The following is a 22,339-nucleotide window of genomic DNA, read 5'->3' on the forward strand; positions in this document are numbered from 1 at the left end:
ATGCTAAGCATGGTGCCAGGTGCATGAGGAGCATTCCCTCCTTACTTCTGTCAAGCATCCTGGGTGGTAAGGGCCCTGGTCCCACGTTACTGGGGAGGACACGCACTCTGAGGTTGCACGACTCCCAGGGTGGAAGTGAGCTTCGCCCAGCCCAGCCTGTGGGCAAAGCTCATGCTCCATCAGTGTGTCCTCCCTCTCTCCCTATGGTGAGCACGTCACCAAACAGGACACGACTGCCAGTGACTGGCGGAGCAGTGACCGCCCCTTGCCCTTGAGCACACTCACACATGCGGCTGTGTCCCAGCTTAAGAGCAGCTGCTCCGCCACGTCACGTCTCCCGCCAGCTCATCCCGATGCCCCCACGTAGAGGTGAGCTCCTGAGAAGAGCTGTCTACACCCGCCATCCCCACTTCACTCTCTTCCCCTTCCTGCGAGGCGCTCTAGCACACCTTTCATCCACACCACCTCTCCAGAGTGTTGCCAAGCTATCGCAGATCTCCACGTCACCTGGTCCCGAGTGGCTCCTCAGTTCCCATCCGCTCAGCCTCCCAGCAGCACTGCCCCCTGCTCACCCCTCCTCCGGGAGCCACTGCCATCGGCCGCCCCGGGACGCCGTCCCTTTCGGTTCCCCTGCTTGCGGCTGGCCCATCCTCTGTTGGGTCCCGCCGCCCCACCAGGCTCAGTCTTCTGCCTCTTCCTGTCTACGCTGACCTCAGCCTCCCTGCTTTGAACACCGTCCACGGCCGTGATGGCTCCCGAAGTTTTGGCCCCTCCCTCCTCCTCTCCCTAAACTGTCCAACCGCCTCGTTGGCATTTCTGCTTCGAGGCCCAACAGGCTCCTTGAACTCCAGCGTAACACTCGTAACACCGGGCTCCCGGTTCCATGCCCAGAGATGGCTCCTGCCATCTCTCCACAGTCTCCCTGTCAGGGGGAAGTGGCTCCATTCTTCCAAGTGCTGGAAGCCTTCATGGTGTTCCATGATGTTCCTTCTTCTCACGCCACCGACCCACCAGCAACTCCTGCAGGCTCTACTTCAAAAATGGGTCCAGAATCTGCTCGCTTCCACCACCTTCACCGCCGGCACCCTGATCCACATTACCCTCCCCTCCCCCACTGAGGACTGCCGCAGTCTCTTCATCTGGTCCTTGCCCCAAAGCCCCTCCTCCACATACACCCTTCACCGAGGCCTTGGCAAGGTCAGCAGATGCTGTCACTCCTCCGAGGGCTTCTGTCTCACTGAGTCACGGCCCAAGCGTCCACGGTGACCGACGAGGCCCGTCTCATTGGCCGTCCTTCTTGCCTACTCTGTGCTATGTTGGCCTCCTCCTTGCCCTGCCCCTGCCTCCTCTGGGCCTGACTCGCTTTCTTTCCTACCTTGAAAGGTCACACACACATGCGGGAGCACATGCACACACGTTTACACGTTTGTTACCTGTCTCCCCCCACTAAAATAGAAGCTCTGTGAGGCCAGGGACTTGTTTGCTACTGTATTTCTAGCACAGGCACTTCGCTGGCGCTCAGGACATCACTCCTGGTTGAGTAAATACATGAGAACTCAGAGTGCAGGTTCCCAAACTCCATACCCCACAGCATCTCAAGCCCAGGAGGAGAGATGGGCTTGTGGCCAGGGGAGCCGTCTGCTCCTTGTCTCCCGGAGGTGTGCGTTGTCCTGCACACGAAGGCCCTGAGGTACGGGGACTCCGAGGCCAGACGGCAGAGCAGGACACATGTGGCTGACATGGAGGCATCACGCCAGAGCACTGCTGACCAGCTGGTCGCTGCCAGAGAGGGATTAATAATAATCCCTACCATTCATCCAGAGCATTCCAGTGTACGAAGTGCTGTCACAGCCGATACCGAACCCGGGCCACACAACTGCCAGGAGGTGGGCAGAGCGAGCACTGGGGTCCCCGTTATACCGATGACAGCTCTGAGGTTAAGTGTCTGGCCCACGGCTGCACAAGAAGTGGCCGAGCCGGGCCCTGAGCCAGGCGTCCCCACACGGCACCGGAGCTGTATCCTGCCCAGAGCGATCTTTATCAAGTGAAAGTTCTACAGCAGGTGGATGTATTTCGACCCTCAGAATAAACTACTGAGTAAAAAAAAAAACCCCACAAATCATTTATTCTTTGGTTGTCTACACAGACACTTAAATACCGTAGTGCTGTCATGTGGCTGCCTGTGCAGGCCTCCAGGGGCGGCTCGGGGCCTGCGTCCCGAGCCCACAGCCGGGTCCAGAGGAGAGAGGGCCGTCCTGCCATGTCCACTTTGGGGAGCAGTAGCACCGTGCGGACAGCCGTGAGCAGGGTCCCGTTGGCCGGGCAGCAGACGGAACCTTCTCACTGCTCCGCAGCCCCCAGGGGCCAGCCGGTCCAGGGCGCAGGACGTTTACTCCAGGTGGGTCTGGCCACCCACCCACAGTGAGCCGGACGCTGTCAGAGCTCATCCCTGCGCCCCGCCTCACCGCCAGAGAGAGACTCCTCGACGGGCTGGGGGGGCCCCTCCTGGGGGAGGACCATCTCTTCGGGGTTGAAGAGCATCTTCACCAGGTCATCCGCCTGCACCCTGTCCTACGAGGACAGACCCGCCTATTCAGAGAGGCCTCGGGACCAGGCACTCCCCTCTCTCAGGTGCTACTCGCCCCAGAACAAGAAAGTCTTCCTCCCTGGCTTCTGAGCTCCTCTCCTTCCCAACAGCTCCTCCTCTCTGGGCGGACAGCTGGGGTGCTGCCCAGCCAGGGAGTCAAGCACCAGGACCGTCCCCGATCCTGGCATCCCTGACCTACAGCCCCGTTTACAAGTAAGGAAGAAGGGCCGGTGAGGACAAGGAGACGTGGCCACGGTGACACATCGCCGGAGGGAGGGGCCTGTGTGGACTCAAGGCCTGGGACTCTTGTCATGTCTAAGCCACTGGCAATGAGACGGGAAGGTGGGAGCAGAACCCGAGCCCTTCCAGGAACAGACCACAGCGGTACCAAGTGCTCTCACCCGCTCGCTGTGCCGGGCGTCCAACGTGAACCACAGGGCGATGGCACAGCGCTGGCCTCTGGTGACAGCCCTCACTCCGTGCGGGTTTTCGGTGCCTGAAGAGAACCCCACAGCCCTTCCGCACTGGGGCTGTACTTCTGCCTGAAGGAGACACAAAGTGTGGGGTGGTGGGGGGGTACCTGGGATGGAGACTGTAACCTGTCTTCAGAAGGGACACGGGATCATCAGGGTCCGGGATCAAGGGTGGTTCCTCAGCCTGGTTTCCCAAAGACCACAGCTGGAGAGGTGGCCATTCAGAGGAGTAGGTGACACATCTCAAAGCCCCCCCCCCCCCCCGGGCTTGAGGAGGGGAGCCCTGGCCGCTGGGCCCATGGTGCTTTGGGCGTTTCTGTCTCCCAGGGATGGGGACAAGGGCATACTCACTGTCACAGTCTTGGCGTCTAGTTCAGTGAAATAGAAGGTTCCTCCATCGAAGTCTCCATTCAGATAAAGAATAGCACTGGGAACAACGGACAGTGTCTTGCCAAGGGCCTCCTCCTCCTCCCCCCCCCCCTTCCCCTCCCTCAACAACCCACAGCTCCAGTTCCTTCATCTCCAGGTGCTCTCAACCAGCAGCTGGAGGATGGCTTCATGGAAAGAGAGCCTTCTAGACCCTTCTCTGAAGCCTCAAACGTGACCCCAGCCTTCCCACCCCTCTACCCTCACTCCAGAGAATCCGCTGTCCTTCTCATGACACCACACTGAAATGACTCCCTAACTGTCTGACCTCCTAGCCAGAGGGCGTGGGGATAGGGATTGGATTCTGGGGACAGCTGGGCCCACAGTTCCGTGTGCGTGTGTGTTGGGGAGGGGGACAGCTGTCACCTGTAGTCCCGGAAGGTGTAGGCGGGGGGCTCTTTGATGCATACGAGGGCCTCGGCGTTCAGGATGCAGTTGTCCACGTGGACTGGGTGGCTGCTGTCCTTCCTCTCAGCCTGTGCCTCTGGGGCCGGGGTAACGCACATTAACGCGGGGACACCTCAGGAGACACTGCAGCTCTCCTGTTGGCATGGGGGGGTACTTCCCCAAATGTGTCTGGGTCTATGGAAATGGCCAATGAACTAGGGGGGGTCTCTGGCTCAGCCACCAGCCCAGAGGCCAGGACAAATCTGCAGGTTTCCCAGGAAGGTTCTTGGTGGGGCAAACAGGTGCAGCAAGCAGGGTCAGGAGGCTCTAACCAAGGGGCAGGTCCTGGGCTAAGCTGCACGACCCCAGCTTTCTGGCTACAATACAAAACAGGAACCCCCAGGGAAGTAAAAATGAGGAGTCAGGAGGGTGGCAGGATGCAGGCAGGGTACGGTGAGATTCCATATGCAGTGGGAGACAAGGTGAGGACGGCATGGAGGGGGAACAGATAGGAGCAAAGGTAAAGAGTTAGCAGGGTGCCTGGGTGGCTCAGTCGGTTGAGCGTCTGACTTTGGCTCAGGTCATGATCTCACGGTTAGTGGGTTCGAGCCCTGCGTGGGGCTCTGTGTTGACAGCTCGGAGCCTGGAGCCTACTTCAGATTCTGTGTCTCCGTCTCCCTCTCTCTCTCAATCAATCAATCAATCAATCAAAAGGTAAAGAGTTAGTCTCAGTAGGGCTTTGCAGGCGGAGGAGCCATGCAGGAGGAAGGTCATGAAAGAGAACAGACGGCACGTACTCTAGGACGCCAGGCAAGCACGCACATCACACGGAGCCATCGCCCCCAGCGCAAATGTCTGGCATGCCCTGGGCAGGCTGGTGGCCCTGTCAGGTCACCATAGATTCCTCCTATTTGTCCCCACCTGTGCAGCCAGTCATCAGGCCCTGTCCCTCCACCTCCTACACCCCCCTCGTGTCTTCCCTTCTCTTTACTCCCAACGCCACCTGCCAGCTCTAGGCCTTTGTCCTCACCCACCCAGGTCACGGCTGACCGGCTTTCCTCCCTCTGGCTTGATCCATGCCCTCCGAATCTCTCAACACAAAGCAGCAAAACTAACCTTGTAAAAAAGAGGTCTCACCGAGTCCTTCCTGCTTGATGACTCTTCCCGGCTTCCCACTGCCCATGCCCCCAGCTTGGGATGCCGTGACACATATAGTTGTGTATCTGACACATTCCTTTGGGTGTGTCCAGATTTTGATAGAAATCCAAACCTTCCGGGGGGAGTAAAGCTCTCTAATCCCTACCACCTAGCCACGGCGCATCAGTGCGGAGAGCCTCTGAAGGCTGTGGCACGACAGATCTAGCTGTAGGCCACGTGTGACCCCCGCCCCCCTCCACGGGCACTGGCCATCCCTCACCCCTCCTCAGGACAGCAAAAGGGATAGAAGAGAGGGCGAGTGGGCAAGGAATGACCTTGAATCTGCTCTGACTTGGTTTTTGTTTTGTTTTAAAGATTTTATTTTTAAGTAATCTCTACACCCACTGTGGGGCTTGAACTTACAATCAAGAGTTGCATGCTTGGGGTTCCTGGGAGGCTCAGTCAGTTAAGCATCTGACTTTGGCTTAGGTCATGATCTCACGGTTTGTGAGTTCAAGCCCCGCATTGGGTGAGCTTGAGTTTTGGGCTCTGTGCTGGCAGTGCGGAGCGTATGTGGGATTTTCTCTCCCTCTGGGATTCTCCTCTCTCCCTCTCTCTGCCCCTCCCTCACTTGTGCACTCTTTCTTTCTCTCAAAAAAAAAAAAAAAAAAAAAAAGAGTTGTACTCTCTCACTGAGCCAGCTGGGTGCTCCTTAATTTTCCTTGATTTATAAAATTAGATCTCTCACAGATTTGGTATTTAACATGTGGTGACAGAGAACTTGCAACTTAGCTCATGATTGATCTACACCCCTGTACGTCCAACACCACTGCTGAGAACCAATGGCCTACAGGATAAAAACCAAGTCCTGAATGTACTTCTCCATAATCTGGCTTCTGAAGGCCTCCCCAGTCTTATCTGACTACCCCAACTTCACCCCCACTCCCCAGAAACGGCCACTTTCTTAGCCCCACCACCAGGTTGTCCAATGCCTGCCCTCGTTTGCACATGCTGTTCTCTCTGGCTTAAACAACCTCTCATCACCTGCGCACTCCACAGCTCCTATTCATCCTGCACAACTGTCATCACCTCCTCCGGGAAGCCCTCCTGTCCTCCCAGTTGACTGTAACTTCCTGGGCTGCACTGATCGCACTGGGCTGCCGCTTTCTGGTTCCCCAACTAGGATGAAAAGGACCTTGTCCTGTTCCTCCCCACATCCTTGGCACCAATGCCAGGGCACAGAGCGTGTGCAGTGAGAGCGGCAGGGATGGAGAAGGCCCACCTTCGATGGCGGTGCGGCACACCAGGTGGGAGTAGGAGAAGTAGAGGGGGGTGTCCAGGCGGAAGTAGGACTCCATGACGCGCCGCACCTTCTCGGTCACGTTGTAGTACAGGTGGGCGCTCTGCAGGGGAACCTTCCCTTCCTGTCCCAGCTGCCAAGGAGACCAGTGGTCGGCTGCCCTGAACGCCCATCTGTGGGCTGACGGGACCCACCGAGGCAACAGGCCCCCCTCCCTGTCCCTCGCCCAAAGTGCCAACGCTGCACCCACGCACAACGGCCCCCCAGTGTTACACCCGCCCCTCCTCCACCCTTCTCTTTATGAACAGTTTGTGCAGCTCTTCAGAAAGCACTCTCCCGGCTCTGGACACCGGTCAGTCTTGCTGCCTCGCTCTGATCACACTGAGTTTACTAGCCAGGACTCAACAGTCCACCTCCCTCAACTTAATTCATCCTGTGACAGGCAGACACCTTCACCTTTCCTGCTTCCACCCCCAACTCTCCCCTCTCCCAAAGCCTGAGCGTCCCCTCTCCCCATCCCCCACACTCTAGAACACTGAGTATTGGTTTTACCTTGAGGGCCTTGAAGACAGTGACTCCATAGAACTTTTCACTGGGGGTGTGTGGGGAGGTCTGACCCCGGTAGCCATCTCCTGAGGTCGCTGCTGCCTACAAGGCCCAAAACACAGGACATAGACAGGGCAGCTGGGGTGGTTAAGGGTGAGCAGTGAGGGGCACTGGTGCAGGGGAGGCTGGGCCTTGGGGTGAAGGCGCGGTCACCAGGTTTCCCTTACGTTGGTAAGTCTCTGCAGCTCTCGGCACTCATCATCGGAGATGACACCATCCATCACCACCCTCTGGGAACCATTCAAGACTTTGGAGTTCATGGTGAGACTGATGCCTTCGTAGAGCAGGGGGCCACCTGCAAAGCAGTCATGAGACTGGGCTGAGACCTGCAGCAGTTCTGTCCAGACACTCTCCATTGGATGGGGATAGAAATTCCAGGTGTTTCCAGGTCGCCAGAGAAACCTCCTACTCGGTCACTTCCAAAGGTGGGGTGGCCAGGAGGACAGAACTTGGAGCTGACAAGACAGAAGAGCCAAGCGCTAGTCCTGGCTCCCTTCCCAAACAGTTGTTGGTTCTTGGGCCTTTGCCAATAAGGAAACATCACCAACACATTCCTAAGACCATGAGCCCCAGAATCAGAAAGAACATGCTTATTAGCTGTGTGACCTTAGCAAGTTACTTAACCTCCCTGAGCTCTAATTTCCTCATCTGGAAAATAGCATCTACCTAAGTCTGATGCTTGTTTGATGTAAGAGAACAACAAGGCAAATTAAAAACCTAGCACAGGGGCGCCTGGGTGGTTCAGTCAGTTAAGCGTCTGACTTCAGCTCAGGTCATGATCTCACAGTTTGTGAGTTCAAGCCCTGCGTTGGGCTCTGTGCTGACAGCTCAGGGCCTGGAGCCAGCTTCTGATTCTGCGTCTCCCTCTCTCTCTCTCTCTGCCCCTCCACCACTCACGCTCTGTCTCTCTCTCTCTCTCAAAAATAAACATAAAAATTTTTTTTAAAGGGGAGCGGCTAAATTAGCCTCCCCGTTTCAAAAAACAAAAACAAAAACAAAAAAACGAGCACAATCCCTGGCACATAGTTAATGCTCAAAACTTTAGTTCCCATCATATCATTGTCACCAGCAGCAGCGGTATTTATTTACAATGGGGACTTCCATCTGCCCAACCCACCCCCCCAGGCAGTTATGAGGATCCAAAGAAACAATAGAGTGAAAACGAAGGAATGCTGGGCCAATTCTTTTCATATGCTAATCTTGTTAAATTAACCACTGTCAACTTAAGCCACAGCAAAGGCCAACCTTCTCTTCTATTTCTCGTGGCCTCCCTCCATGCTGGGGACCCACTGGAGACGCAATTCAATTCCATCTATTTACTGAGGCTGCACTGTGTGCCCGGCCCCCGTGAGGGTCTCACACCTGAAGGTGGCACCTCTTCCAACAATTATGCACATGGGCAGACCTCGTGCAAGCACAGAGAAGGCTGCCAAGGAAGCTCAAAAGGAAGACGGAGGGGATCCTCAGGGCTGGGAGTTTAAGAAAGGCTTTGTGGACAGAGATGATGGGCGGGCCCTGGGAGGAGGGACAGGCTGGCAGATGAACAGAAGGTATAAGCAGGGGAAGAGCTCAACATGAGGTGAAAGGGGCAGGCAGGGTGGGTAGGGGCAAGGTCCTTGTATTTGGAAGACTGGTCTAGCCACGTGGCGGGGGAGGAGAAGGACAGACCAAGGAGGGACAGGAGTGCTCTGACAGCACCGGGGCCTGCAGCACCGGGAGAGGAGAGGCCTAGGGAGACAGGTGAGGAAAAGCAGTTTCAGTGCAGGTTGGAGGGGGCAGAGCCCTCGGATCTGGAGGCTTGGTAACAGGGTACATGATGGAAGCGGTGTGGGGGGGGGGGTGGGGGCAGGATGAGGTCTGTGCTGTAAACACTGACTACAGTGAGCTGAACCAGCGTTGCAGTGACAACAGGAATCCTCTCTTAACCAAAGACCAATCGTCAGTGCCCCTTCTGGGTGGAAGTCCTGGTGAGTTAAAAAGGGCACCAGGCGAGGCTAAGCCTGGCACAGGTCCTGGGGCTGGTCAGCTTGCGCAAGGACACCAGCTTGCTGTGTACATGATAGCCGCAGACCCCCAGGCTCTGACCTCTCACCTTCCCGGGTCAGCCTGCTCACATCCAGCGACTCCTTGGTCTTCTCCTCCACCAGGGTCTCAATCTCCTTCATGAGGTTTCCGATCTCCTGGGAGATGCGGACGGCTGTTTCCCTTTCGGACCTGTGAGCACGGCCACCCTGAGCACTGTGTTCTGGGGCCACCCTGGCTCCCACCCCAGCCTCCCAGCCTGGACCAGCCCACCCCCCTGCCAGGAGTTCACATCTGCCTGGGCTCAGGAAGCCTCGAGTGCCTCATCAGGCCGGTCCAGCCATGCAGTTTCTTCAGGGGCCTCACTTTTGTTTCTCTTGCAATCTTTTGGGAATCACCTCTTCTGGAGTCCATGAATCCTAAAAGCAGATCAGGAGAAAGATCAACACTGTAGAACGACCTGCATCATCCTCCAAGGTCTCTGTGCGTAGATTAGGGCCTACGGGAGGACCCGCCTCATCGCCTGCCTCCTCTCAGGAGGTAAAGTGAGGTGTGGGAGCCGGAGTCACCCCTGGCTGCCCAGAACTCCCCTTTGTCTTCCTCTGCCTCTCGTCCACAGGTTTCACAGATCCCATGTCTGGCTCAGGCCCCTGATGGTTTTTGCCCAGAGTCACACAGCTAGCCCCCTCACCCCCAGCTCCTGCATCCTGGCTCACCGGGTCAACAAAGGGAATTCCGAAAACATCGTAAGCGAAGAAGAGCAGTTCTTTCTCCAGCAGGCTGCGCTGTCGGTACTCCCGGGCACTCTGAGGAAAAGGAGTGGAAGGAAGGCCCTGGAACTCAGTCCTGTTAGCTCTGCAGCAGGGGTGGGGAGCGGGGAGTCCAATCCCACATTCTGCGCTGTGGCTCCCTGCATGACCCGAGACTCCTCTCCCACTCCCACTAGTACTAGTGTGTCTGTTCTCCAGCACCTCTGTGCTCCGGGTTCCTCTGGCCTGGCGCAAGCAACGCCTCTGAGGGTGGCATAAGGCCCCCTGCCTCCCCCCATTAATCTCCGAGACAGGAAATCTGATGATTCTCAGGAGATGGGGAAATATTCCTCAAAGAAGGAGAGCTCTTTCTGGACTTCCGTAGGGGTTCAATGCTGAGGCAGGAGACCTCGGTGCTCCGTGACCCATGTGTTATCACTTAACCTTTACAGCCACCTTTGAAGTTGACAGTATTCATTTTAGAGACAAAGACGCTGAGGAGCAGAGGGGATATGTGACTTGTTTAAGGTGACACTATAGGAAATGGAGCAGGGACCGACATTCAGACCCAGGTCTTCCCAATCCTGAAGCCCACGTGATTTTGGTTAGGCCCCTGCCTCCTCTCAGACTCTGAGCAGACCGGATCCCTCCCGGAGTCCCACGGCTGCAGCTACAACACCAGGGTCTGGCCTTCCGGCCCTACCCACACATGCTCACAGAGAGGGCTTACCCAGGGCAGAGAAACTAAGTACCTTCCAGGGTCACATCTCTCCCTAGGTGCCCTGCTAGCCTCCAAGCAGCAGAAGGAGGAAAAAAAAAAAAAGAAAAAGAAGACACCATCAATTGAAAGAAAAGATGAGGGGAGTAAGGAAAGTGTTAACAAGACATCAATGAGTTCTACATCATCTATCATATTTACCCAACGGGGAGATGGAAATTTTCTCCTAAGGAGTTTAAGTGGTTCACCAAGTTCTAGACACCCAGCTAGGTGTGTTCTCCCATTTAACCCTCTCCCACAGCTCTATGAGGCTCCTAGGAAGCAAATCCCACTCCTATGTTTATTCACTCGGCAATGATTTGTGGAATATCAGCTATGAGACCGGAACTGTGCCAGCCCTGGGGTAACGCTGGGCCAGAACCGGGTCACCACCACCAGCCACAGGCCACTGTGCGAGTCAGCCCATCTCCTGGAGCCAGAATGTTCTCATCTGTAATGTGGAAGAATAGCGCCCCCTACCAGGGCGGCTGCGGTGATTAAATGAGATGATGGGTGTGAACCACACAGCACAGTGCGTGGCCTGGGACAGGGCTCAGCAAATGCTAGTTACCTTCTTTCCAGAAAGGAAAGTTCTAGTTAAAAGTGGTTTATTTTCTCCCTCTGCTCCAAACTCACTAATATGACTATAAAGTGGAGGGAAAAAGGTCTTAACTGAACAAGACAAAGGCACCTGAAGCAGCACCCTCTCAAATGAGACGGTCCCCACCTAGTGGCCAAAGAGGACAACTACAAGGTCGGGTCTCCACAGGAGAGGGGATCGCAAGAGAAGGGTTATTTCTATTTTTATTTTTTTTTATTTTTTTAACGTTTTATTTATTTTTGAGACAGGGAGAGACAGAGCATGAACAGGGGAGGGTCAGAGAGAGGGAGACACAGAATCTGAAACAAGCTCCAGGCTCTGAGCTGTCAGCACAGAGCCCGACGCGGGGCTCGAACTCACGGACCGCGAGATCATGACCTGAGCGGAAGTTGGCCGCTTAACCAACTGAGCCACCCAGGCACCCCGAGAAGGGTTATTTCTATTAGAGACTCGGGATTCCAGAGCCAGGAAGGAAGAACCTTGCTTTTTTTTCCTTCAGGGCAAGCTGGTGGCCCTACCTCACCATATGAGAATCAAATGAAACAAAAGCTGTGGAAGAATTTTTCAGACTAAATGCCACACACATCGGAAGAGTGGTTATTTTCAACAGTAAGCTCTGCAACAGCCACAATGGGAAGTTGGCTACTGCCTCATTCTCTGCCTCCTTCTCCTGGTGAACAGGGGAGAATTTAGCTACCTGGGGCTGGAGGACAGACAGGGCAGACCTGTGAGGAAAGCGCCCTGCTCCACCTGTATGTACCTGAGTTAGGTAGACAGCACCACTCATGTGTCTCCAAAGCTGGAAGTTTGGTTCTAATTAGATGGGAAGATGGAGCAGTGAACCATTCTGCCATCGCTGCCTCCTATTCCACCTAGACAGTTCCTTCCTCCAGCCACTGCCTCCCTCGGCCCAGCAGCCCCCCTCTGCCTTGCCACCGAAGCCCTGTACTGGTCTCCTGCTTCTAGCTCCTTCCTGTTCTGAGCCTTGCACCGTGTCAGCTGGTCGGGCTACTGTTTAAATATCTTCGCACACCCACCACTGTCTGCCTTATGGAATAGAGGCCAAGGTCCTGGGAAGGCACTCAAGACTCTTCAAAATCTGACCCTCCCAGGCCTCGTTGTCTGTAACTCCCCAGTATCATCTTCCATTTATGTGGGACAATCGTCCAGGTTGTTTGCACATGCTGTTCTTCATCTAAAAGGCCCTTCCTTGCCTCATTCACCTGCTGAAGGCTTTTAAAACCAAATGTCAACGGCACTTCCTCTTGTGAAGCCTTCCATGACTTGTCAGTTGATTATTTCCTTTTTTTTTCAATTTGAGAGAGCGAGAGAGGGCACGTCATCAGGGGAAAAGGGGAGAGGGAGAGAGAGAGAGGGAAAATTTGAAGCAGGGTCCACACTCTGCATGAAGCCCAATGCAGGTCTCGATGCCATGACCCTGGGATCGTGACTTGAGCCAAAATCAACAATTGGATCCTCAACGGACTGAGCCACCCAGGCGGCCCAGTCAATTATTTCTCTTCCATGATTCCACTACAGCTTGCATACGTATCCACTATTAGATTTACTACGGTATTCTGTAAATTTTGGATTAAATACCTTTCTGTATCATCAGTGCCCTAAGGTTGTGCTTTAGATGGCATTCAAAGGGCACTTGGGTGGCTCAGTCGGTTAAGTATCTGACTTCAGCTCAGGTCGTGATCTCACGGCTTGTGGGTTTGAGCCCCGTGTCAGACTTTGTGCTGACAGCTCAGAGCCTGGACCCTGCTTCAGATTCTGTGTCTCCCTCTCTCTCTGCCCCTCCCCTGCTCATGCTGTCTCTCTCTCTCAAAAATAAACATTAAAAAAATTTAGATGGCATTCAAAAAGACACGAAAGTAATACATTATAGTGACTCCAGCTCAGGTTATGATCTCACGGTTCACGGGACTGAGCCCCATGTTGGGCTCTGTGCTGACAGTGTGGAGACTGCTTGGGATTCTCTCTCCCTGCCTCTCTTCTCTCTCTGTGTCTCAAAATAAATAAATATTAAAAAAAATTTTAATGTGTATTTATTTTGAGAGAGAGATACAGTGTGAGCAGGGGAGGGGCAGAGAGAGAAGGAAGCACAGAATCCGAAGCAGTCTCCGAGCTGTCAGCACAGAGCCCGACGTGGGGCTCAAACCCACGAACTGTGAGAGCATGACCTGAGCCAAAGTCGGACACTCAACCAACTGAGCCACCCAGGTGCCCCATCAAAATAAATAAATATTAAAAAAATCCCACATGTGTAGCTATAAGAAATCCACAAAGTGCCAACAGCCATAAGTACAAACATTTTGGTCTCTCTCCCTACCCAGGACCTGTAGGCCCATTCCTTGGGGGTAATTTGACGAACAATTTCTCATCAATCTGTCTAAGAAGTGTACAGTTTAAAAAATACCTATGTGTTTTAAAAAACACAAATAGGATAGAATATAACTACAGATCTCTTTTGTTTTCCTTACCTAAAACAGTCTCATGGAGACAATTTCACAGTGGTGCATAGTAATCTGCTCATGCAATAAAACAGGTGTCTTGTATACCATTGAACAGATGTACTGCCATTTATGTAGACAGTTCCCAAACTGACGGCACTTAGCGCGGTTCGGTTGGTTGCTTTCAGTGGCAAGGTTCTGATGCGTATCTGTGCCCGTTTACCTCTGCATAACGGGGCAACTCTGCTGCGGGCCAAATCTCTGGCGGTAGAATCGCCAGTTAAACGAACAGTCCCACCGACAGTCCCGCCAGCGGCGCGGGAGTGTGCTTGCTTTTGCACCCCCTACATTTGTCCCAGAGATTTGGTGCATAAGCAAATGGGTTGCCTCTAGAGTAACAGTAGCTTTTGGCATCTGTTTGAAAAACTGGTCCAAAGTTACTTTTACACAGTATGTAGACGGGGTTTGTTTGAGAGGAGCCAGCAGGACACAGGCGACAGGCTCGCTGTCCTAAGTCTCACTCATTCTCCTGTTCTGAAACCAGGGATCGCTCCTGCAGTGACAGGCCACCCCCTATTTCAAGAGATGGCTGAGGTAAGAGGTGAGGAAACTGGCCACTGGCTGCTTGTGTCATATACCATCAGTAAGGCCCTCGTGATGCTACCTGTCCACAAAACATCTGGGAGATATTTGTGCCTGTTGGCTTACAAAGTGCATTTATACTCAGTATGTCATTTGACCCTCACGCCCATCTTGTGTTAAAGAAAGAGTAAGAACCACAATCCCATTCTATGGAAGGAAAACCCGAGACTCAGAGGGGCCATGCCATGTGCCTGAGATCCCACATGACATGCAGAAGTTTATACAGCTAGTAACTAGAAGAGCAGGTGCTTGAGCCCAGACTAGTGACTTCAAATCCAACTCACCATTCTGGGCTCAAGAAGAGGGTCCAGGGTGTGTGCAAGGCGTATGTGAAAATATCAAGGATCATAGTATCACATTTCACTAAGTTTAAAAACAGAGAACTTTCTATGTTTCTAAGTGCAAAAATAATACCATTCGCTGAAGGGAATTTAGAAAATATAAATGGGCAAGATACAAACATCACCCATATTCCACCACCTAGAAATAATCCACCACCTAGAAATGACCACTGAACATGTCAGAGAGTTTCACTTTGGTCACTGGGTCTGCTTGGGAGGGAGTCGGGCATAGTGCTGAGAGAGGGAGAGCTCAGCTCACACAATGGCAGAAAGAAGGGACAGGGAGGAAACGGAGGCAAGAAAATAGGTGAGTGAAAAAAGAGTTTAGCTTGAAGTAAAAAAAACGATAGATGTTGGCCAAACAGTATCAAGTCTAAAGCAGAGGTGCCAAGAAAGGGGAAAAGGGGTGCCCGCATTGCAATTCTGTTTTTCTTTTATGACTCAGACAACAGACTTCGGGGCCCCGATCGCACCGAGAGGCTGTTCCCTTGTTCCTGAGTGACAAGTGCATTAGTGCCCTCACACCTCCCTGTCCAAGCAGTGCCAGACCGCACCCCCCCCACCCCCTTCTGCCCTCTGGTCTGGGTTCGGCTCGCAGCTGCCAGAACTAAGGCAATCTCTCACCTCACGGGGGCCAATGGATCTGGCTGGTTCTTCTCCAAGCATGGCTGTGTAGTAGGCCAGATTCTGGTTCATCACCTCATCGTTGGGGAAGAAGAGGAGGTAGGTCTTGGCACATTCAATAGCCTGTGTATAATTCCCAACTGCAGAGCAAAAAAAGAGACGGCTGGGAAGAAAGGGTCTAATCCTGGGTACCAAGAACCACTGATGCTGAGTCTCAGTGCAGCTCGAGGCGGTGATGACACACAAGATGGCCCTGCTACCTAACACAGCTGCTTGATCTGAGGGGGAAATTCTAGAATAAGAACAGAAGTTACATAAATACAGAATATAGAATTGATTTAAGATGCTCAACATCCTCAGGCCTGCCTAATGTTTAAAAAAATTTTTTTTAATGTTTTATTTATTTTTGAGAGAGAGAGAGAGAGAGAGAGAGAGCATGAATGAGGGTGGGGGGCAGAAAGAGAGGGAGACACAGAATTTGAAACAGGCTCCAGGCCCTGAGCTTCAGCACAGAGCCTGACACGGGGCTTGAACTCATGAGCTGTGAGATCATGACCTGAGCCGCCGCTCAGGCCTGCCTAATGTTGAATGCCCACATCTTTGACACTTCATAAGTAATTTAAACACTACCCTCACATGAGACCAATTTCACGAACATTCCCATCTTCCTACTTTCTTTTCCCTACATATTTTCAGAAGATGGGGACAGACCAATAGCAGATTGCCTCTCTGACAGGACAGTTCTCACGCACATGTGTTGGTCTCCCCAACTCAACTAATAAACATTTTATACTCGGGCCGCCTGGCTGGCTCAGTCAGAAGAGCATGCGACTCTTGATCTCAGGGTCGTGCGTTCAAGCCCGTAGAGATTTCTTAAAATAAGTAAAATTAAAAAAAAAACAAACAACAAAACACTAGATGCCTATCTTCTAAAAAAAAAAGAAAAATAAACAGTTTATACTCTTGAGTGTGTGGTGATGCTTAGCACACAGAAGGAACTCAGGAAAGATCTGCTCATTGCTGCTTGTTTGGATACTGGCAGTCCCCTGCCCGGAGCATCAGCACTGTCCTAAGGAGAAGGGCTGGAAAATGTCCTGTGAACTGGTTTAAATGGCAGTAATGGTAGTATATACCCTTGCCTTTGCTCTACCTTAACTCAGATGGGAAATCAGGTTATAAATGTTATAGAAGGGAGGAGAGAGGTCCTAGGTCCTCTCCCAGCTTTGCCGGTTGCTGGCCTCGGCTCCTGGGGCCAGTCCCTTGTCACAAAGCACCCAGGGGTCACCTGGCTGGGTGCCTCCCAGAGTCACACTGAGAAGCCAAACATGTTGAAGCAGCACAGGGGCCATCGTCCCTGCCTACCTTGCTTTGGGCATTCTACTGAAAAGCAGCAGAGAAGGAAGAAAGTCGGTCTTACTGTTATAGTAGGCAAACTGCAGATAATTGTAATGTGATGGGAGGAAGTCTTCAAAGGGCTTCTCTCGGCTTGGGTGGGAAGCCAGCTCCGTGACGCAGTTCTGCTTACAGCTGAGGACCTGGATGTAATGATCTGAAAGGAATCAGAGGGGTAGTAATCAGGTCGACCTTCAGGATTCAAATTCTGGTGAAGATGAACACGTTCAAGCGAAGGGAACTTTCAGGCCCATCCTCAGACGGCGGGGATTGAGGCGGAAGACGCCGTGTGCGCATCGTCAACCCGTGGCCCCGGGAGCCCCCGGGCGGCAGGCGAGGGCAGGCCCGCGGCCGCGCACCTGCGATGGCCTGGAAGAGGTCCGCGTTGTACTCCAGGTAGTTGTAGCCGTCATAGTCGTACGGCCCCTCGCAGAGCGCGCGGCACTCCGCGTCCGCCACCGAGTACTCTCGCAGCGCCGCCTCCAGGTGGGCCACGGCTTCGTGCGGCTGCTCCTCCGAGTAGAGCCGCACTCCCAGCCGGAACTCGTGCTACTGGGAGGAAGGGGGGACTCAACTGCGGGCCGCACCCAGCCCCCGGCCCTCGTGCCCCCACCCCCACCCCTGGCCACCTGCACCTGCGTCCTCACGGCCTGCCTCGGGTTAGGGACGCAAAACGGTGGCTGCTACCCAGTGGAGGCCTTTCGTAAATGGCCTTCACAGGTTTCTCTGGACACTCCAAAGCATTTAACTCAATCTCGATAAAAGATACACGGGAGTTCGCTGCAATTTTCTTGTACTTTTCTACAGGGATAATAGTGTTCAAAATAAAGATTTAATGAAAAAGAGCTCTTAGATGCTAGAATGAGGTCTGTGCCGATGGTAGCCACCTTTCCAGCATAAGGGGTGATGTGGGCTGCAGATGACTGTAGAATGGGTTTTGCTATCTGTGACACATAGCTCCCATTCATTTTCTCTTTACAAAATGCTATTAGCATCACAGATAATATCTCTTGTGGGACATGGATTTCTGCTAAACAAATAGAATAAGATCATCAAGGAACACTGCACCACTTATTGTAGTGAAAGCAAAAACCTACACAGTAGATTAATACAATTATGCAAAAAATGGACTGTCATGCAACCATTAAAAATTGTATTTTCAAAGAAAATCTGAAGCCATGAGAGAAGCCTCATGATATAGTGTTAGTTCAAAAAGGATTTTGAAAAATACGTATACAACATGATACCAAATTAGGTTAAAAAATTAAGATATAGTGGAGGCACCTGGGGGCCGAGTTGGTTAAGCATCCAACTCTTGGTTTTGGCTCAGGTCCTGATCTCATGGGTTGTGGGATCAAGTCCTGGATCTGGCTCTGTACTGACAGTGTGAAGCCTGCTTGGGATTCTCTCCCTCCCTCTCTTTCTGTCCTCTGACTTGTGCTCTCTTTCTCTTTCAAAATAAATAAATAAACATTAAAAAAAATTAAGATATAGAAGACTTTAAAAATAGGCTAAAATATGAACTACTGGTTTTCTTTTTTTTTTTTAATTTTTTTAATGTTTATTTATTTTTGAGACAGAGAGAGAGAGAGAGAAAGACAGAGTGTGAGCAAGGACGGGCAGAGAGAAATGGAGACACAGAATCCAAAGCAGGCTCCAGGCTCCAAGCTGTCAGCACAGAGCCAGACACGGGTATCAAACCCATGAGCTGTGAGATCATGACCTGAGCCAAAGTCGGACGCTTAGTCGACTGAGCCACCCAGGTGCCCTGAACTACTGGTTTTGTTAAGATGGCAGTATCATAGATGATTACTTTCTCCTTTGTACTTATCTGCATTTTTCTAGTGTTGTACAATGAACATTTACTACTTCTGTAATCAGAAAACAAGCCTAGTAAAAGTCACTTTAATAAAAAAAAGAGAGAGGGGGGTGCCTCGGTGGCTCTCTGTCAGGTAAGCATCCGACTTCGGCTCAGGTCATGATCTCACGGTTCATGGGTTCGAGCCCCGCGTCGGGCTCTGTGCTGACAGCTTGGAGCCTGGAGCCTGCTTCGGATTCTGTGTCTCCCCCACCTCTCTCTGCCCCTCCCCCGTTCATGCTCTGTCTCTCAAAAGTAAACAAACATTAAAAAAAAAAATAAAAAAAATAAAAATAGAGAGAGAGAAAGGGACAAAGCTTTTTTCACCATATGGGGTTTGGCCTCAAGATCCTTGAAGTCAGCCTCCTTCACCCCAGACATGGTTTGGTAATAGTCCAGATTCTGCCGCATCTCCATGTGTTCAGGATTGCCCACGAAGAAGGTATGTGCAGCTGCTACTGCTTTCTCCAGCTTGTTTATCTAAGAATAAAGCACAAGAACATAATCCTCACATCCAAGCCCTGAAGGTTTGTGTCCAAATGCACAGTCCACGGTAAACAGGAAATCCCAGCCTTCCTGAGCCATCCACTCAAACAGTATGCTCTAGACCTTGCCAGCCGCAGAAAACACACCTATTACAGGAACTACATACCAGAAATTAGGAGCACAGAGCCCTGGGCAGAATTAGCCTTTCTCAAATCAGGCGTAGCAGTTCCCCAAATCATTGGAGGTGAAACCTTCAATAGTGTAAACATTCTATTTTTATTTATTTTTTAATTTTTTAAATTTCTATATATTGTTTAATGTTTACTTATTTTTGAGAGATAGAGACAGAGAACAAGCAGGGGAGAGGCAGAGAGAGAGGGAGACACAGAATCTAAAGCAGGCTCCAGGCTCTGAGCTGTCAGCACAGAGCCCAACACGGGGCCTGAACCCATGAACTGCGAGATCATGACCTGGGCTGAAGTCAGACACTTAACCGACTGAGCCACCCAGGCACCGCTAAACATTCTATTTTTAAACAAAGGTCATATTGTGGGGGGAATGCTATGGAAGATTGACTGCCCAAATAATATATTCTCAAGATTCAGATGTGGCAACTGAGCTGAAAAATGTGTAACGCTTCAAGAATTTAGTAGTAGAGGAGAAAGAACAGTTAACAACGACGCCGTGTCTAAGGATTTCCCTAGAAGATACTTTTCTTTTTCTTGCATAAAATAGAATCAAGTGTTTTTGACACATTCAAGGAAAAGATGAGTGACTGAAAAATCCTAAGGTCTTATGCAAAATCCAGACATGGCATCTTCTGACTCAAAGCCTGGGGCTCATGAGGTTAAAACAAGTGGTTATATTGAAACCTGAGGAGAAAAAATTGTGCTACATGCCACAATAATGCCCATAGCAATGGACTCAAGCATATCTGTGTTACACAGTTTCCTATGTAGAAGCTAAAATAAATCACTGATGATCTAATGATTAACATGGGCTTAAGTGTCAGACATATCTGTGACAAAGCTAGGTTTAATTAGTCACTTGCTGGGGCTTTAGATCAGTCACTTAAAGTTTACTCTCTAAATTCAGTTCCCTAATCTGTCATCTGCAGATAGCACTCACTAACTCACAGGGTTGTTGAGAATGTTACACAAGGTGATATACATGCAGCTTCTAATACATGGAGCTGGGCACATACGAAGCGCTCAATAAATGTTAGCTGGTATAATCAATATCCTAAAAATTTTTTCCTTTTCCTCTTACCATCAGAACTAGTAAATGCACATTAGATAAGGAGTCAGCCCTGGCTCTGACCCTAAAATAGCTAGGTAACCTAGGGTCAATAATCGCCATCTCTGTACCTGTTTTGTTAATTGTACAGTTAGAAATTCTCCCACGCCTGTCCCCTTTATGGATTTATTCTCCCACTGTTATCTTTCTACATTGCTCGTGCATTTTCTCATTCTCTCTTATCTTCTCTCTCCACCCCCAGTCCTACTTTACTAAGCACCAAGGCACCTAATTTCCTTCTCTCCTGTGGACAACCCACACTCATCTCCTAATGGTTAGCCCCGCCACCCCTTTCTCTTTCTCCCAAGGCTTATTCCACCTTCCAGAAATAGCATTCTAAAACCTGACACTGGCTCCTGAAGCCTGCAGAATTCTCTTCTGAGTCTGGCCTCACTTTACCTGGAATGGCCATTCTTCCTCTCCTCTAGTGAGATTTAGGACTGACCTCAATTGTCAACTCTTCTTTCAGTCTCCCTGGTTTCTCTGAGACAAAGCTAGGTTCTCCCTCCCTTGTGCTCTCACAGCCCTATGTACATACCTTTTTTAGCCTCTTCTATAGTGATTCTTAATAGGGAAGCGATAGGAAACAAAACAATGTAAAGGTAAGCATTTTAATGACCTGTACAAGAACTGGAATGTAGTAGGTATTCAGGAAACATTTGTCAAAGAATTTTAGAAAGTGCTGTTAAGTGACACGACCAAAGACATGACCCACTTATTTTGGTTTCAAATACAGTACTTTCCCAAGTAACAAGGAGGAAGGGAACAGAATTGTGTAAGCAAAATGCTTGTGGAGAGGTGGAAGTCTGGTCTCCACAGTTCTCTTAAGTCTCTCTTTAGGTGGAATTGAAGGTCTGTGAAACTATGGATATAATAAATATGCAGCACAGCTCCTCCTTCTTTGTTTCCCCCCAATAAAATGGGTCTAATAATAGCACCTACCTTACAGGATATTGACAAGATCTGGGCAAATAAATCAATAAACACAAAGTTCTTAAAATAGTGTCTGGAACAATGTGCTGGCTATCATCACCACCACCACCACCACCACCACCACGCAAGCCAGGGACGCTCCAAATCCATGGATACACAATACTCATTTTCTTTGAAAACCTGACAATAGCCAGAGGGTCCCCCCACAGCCTTAGTGGCTAGACAGCCCCTACTGGCGACGTGGCAAACTCACGTCCTGAAAGAGAGCTGCAGTAATCGTGTGGCAGGAAAAGCATCACTGACAACGAACCGGAAGGAAGATATTGTAGAAAGGTCCTAGCTTCTCACTCGGACACTTACAATGAAATCCGAATGAGAGACCCAAGCTGCCGTTTTAGTTCCCTCTAGGAGGCCTCCCGGGGAATACAAGGCCAAGGTTTGCTTGGTCGTGCCTTAACCGCACGCTGGACCTTTGGGGTTACCATCTGCCTGTGCGAACCTGGCGTAGCAGGTCTTCCGGCAGGGTCCCTCTTCTCCCTGGGTCCGAGGAGAGCTCCCCGGCCAGGAGGCCACCTTCCCTCTCCGCGGATACTTCCCCGGCCCCCCAGGTTCGCCCGGGTCATCTGCAACCACGCCCAGAAGGATCCCTGCCGCCCAGGGCCGGACAGGTCTGCACCTTGAAGTAGGCGACCTGCAGGTAGTTGTAAGGGCTCCGCTTGCGGAACTCCAACTCCAGCTCCTCGCTGAGCGAGTGGGCGGCCGGCGGCCCGAGGCAGCGGCGCAGGCAGGCGGCACGACGCAGCAGGCCCCCAAAGAAGCGCAGGTCGTGCAGGGCGGCGGCGCCCGAGGCCTGCGCCAGGCTCGGGGACGAGTCGGGGTCCAGCTCCCACGGGAGGTCGGCGGCACACCGGGTGCGGCAGCGCAGGCGAAGGGCGCGCAGGGCGGCCCTCGAGCGAAGCGCCCGCTCCATGCTCAGGACCACCCCAGCCCAGTCCCCGCGCGCGTAGGCCGCGGTCCCCTCCGCGAAGAGCAGATCAGGCGCAGGCATGTCCCATCCCGTCTCGGACTCGACCTCGGCCCGGGAGGCAGCGGCGGCAATCGCCAGCAGTGTGGTCAGCAGCCTCAGAGCGCGTGCAGCCATTGCCGCCTCAGACCTAACGGGACAGCCTGCCACCCGCCACGGAGGCCGGAGTCCCACCCCCGAGGAGCCCCGCCCACCACGTCCCTCCCCTCCCCGCCCCTTCCCTGAGTGGAGCCCCGCCTCCC

The 22,339-nt window shown here is 52.1% G+C and overlaps 1 protein-coding gene across 1 annotated transcript; it reads right to left on the minus strand.

Annotated features, from left to right (window-relative positions):
• Positions 1-1,487: 1,487 nt before the first annotated feature.
• Positions 1,488-22,261, minus strand: P3H1 (prolyl 3-hydroxylase 1). The gene is made up of 15 exons (XM_030326051.1): positions 21,750-22,261; positions 18,686-18,838; positions 16,860-17,049; positions 16,526-16,657; positions 15,109-15,248; positions 9,655-9,744; positions 9,305-9,357; positions 9,009-9,130; positions 7,084-7,211; positions 6,863-6,958; positions 6,293-6,443; positions 3,853-3,970; positions 3,412-3,487; positions 2,989-3,129; positions 1,488-2,571 (listed from the first exon to the last, which is right to left on the minus strand). The coding sequence occupies exons 1-15, from the start codon at positions 22,212-22,214 to the stop codon at positions 2,437-2,439; spliced, it is 2,190 nt and encodes a 729-aa protein (XP_030181911.1). The 5' UTR covers positions 22,215-22,261; the 3' UTR covers positions 1,488-2,436.
• Between the last annotated feature and the right edge of the window lie 78 nt (positions 22,262-22,339).

This window comes from Lynx canadensis, chromosome C1 (assembly GCF_007474595.2).
Source record: "Lynx canadensis isolate LIC74 chromosome C1, mLynCan4.pri.v2, whole genome shotgun sequence".
NCBI classification, from domain to species: Eukaryota; Metazoa; Chordata; class Mammalia; order Carnivora; family Felidae; genus Lynx; species Lynx canadensis.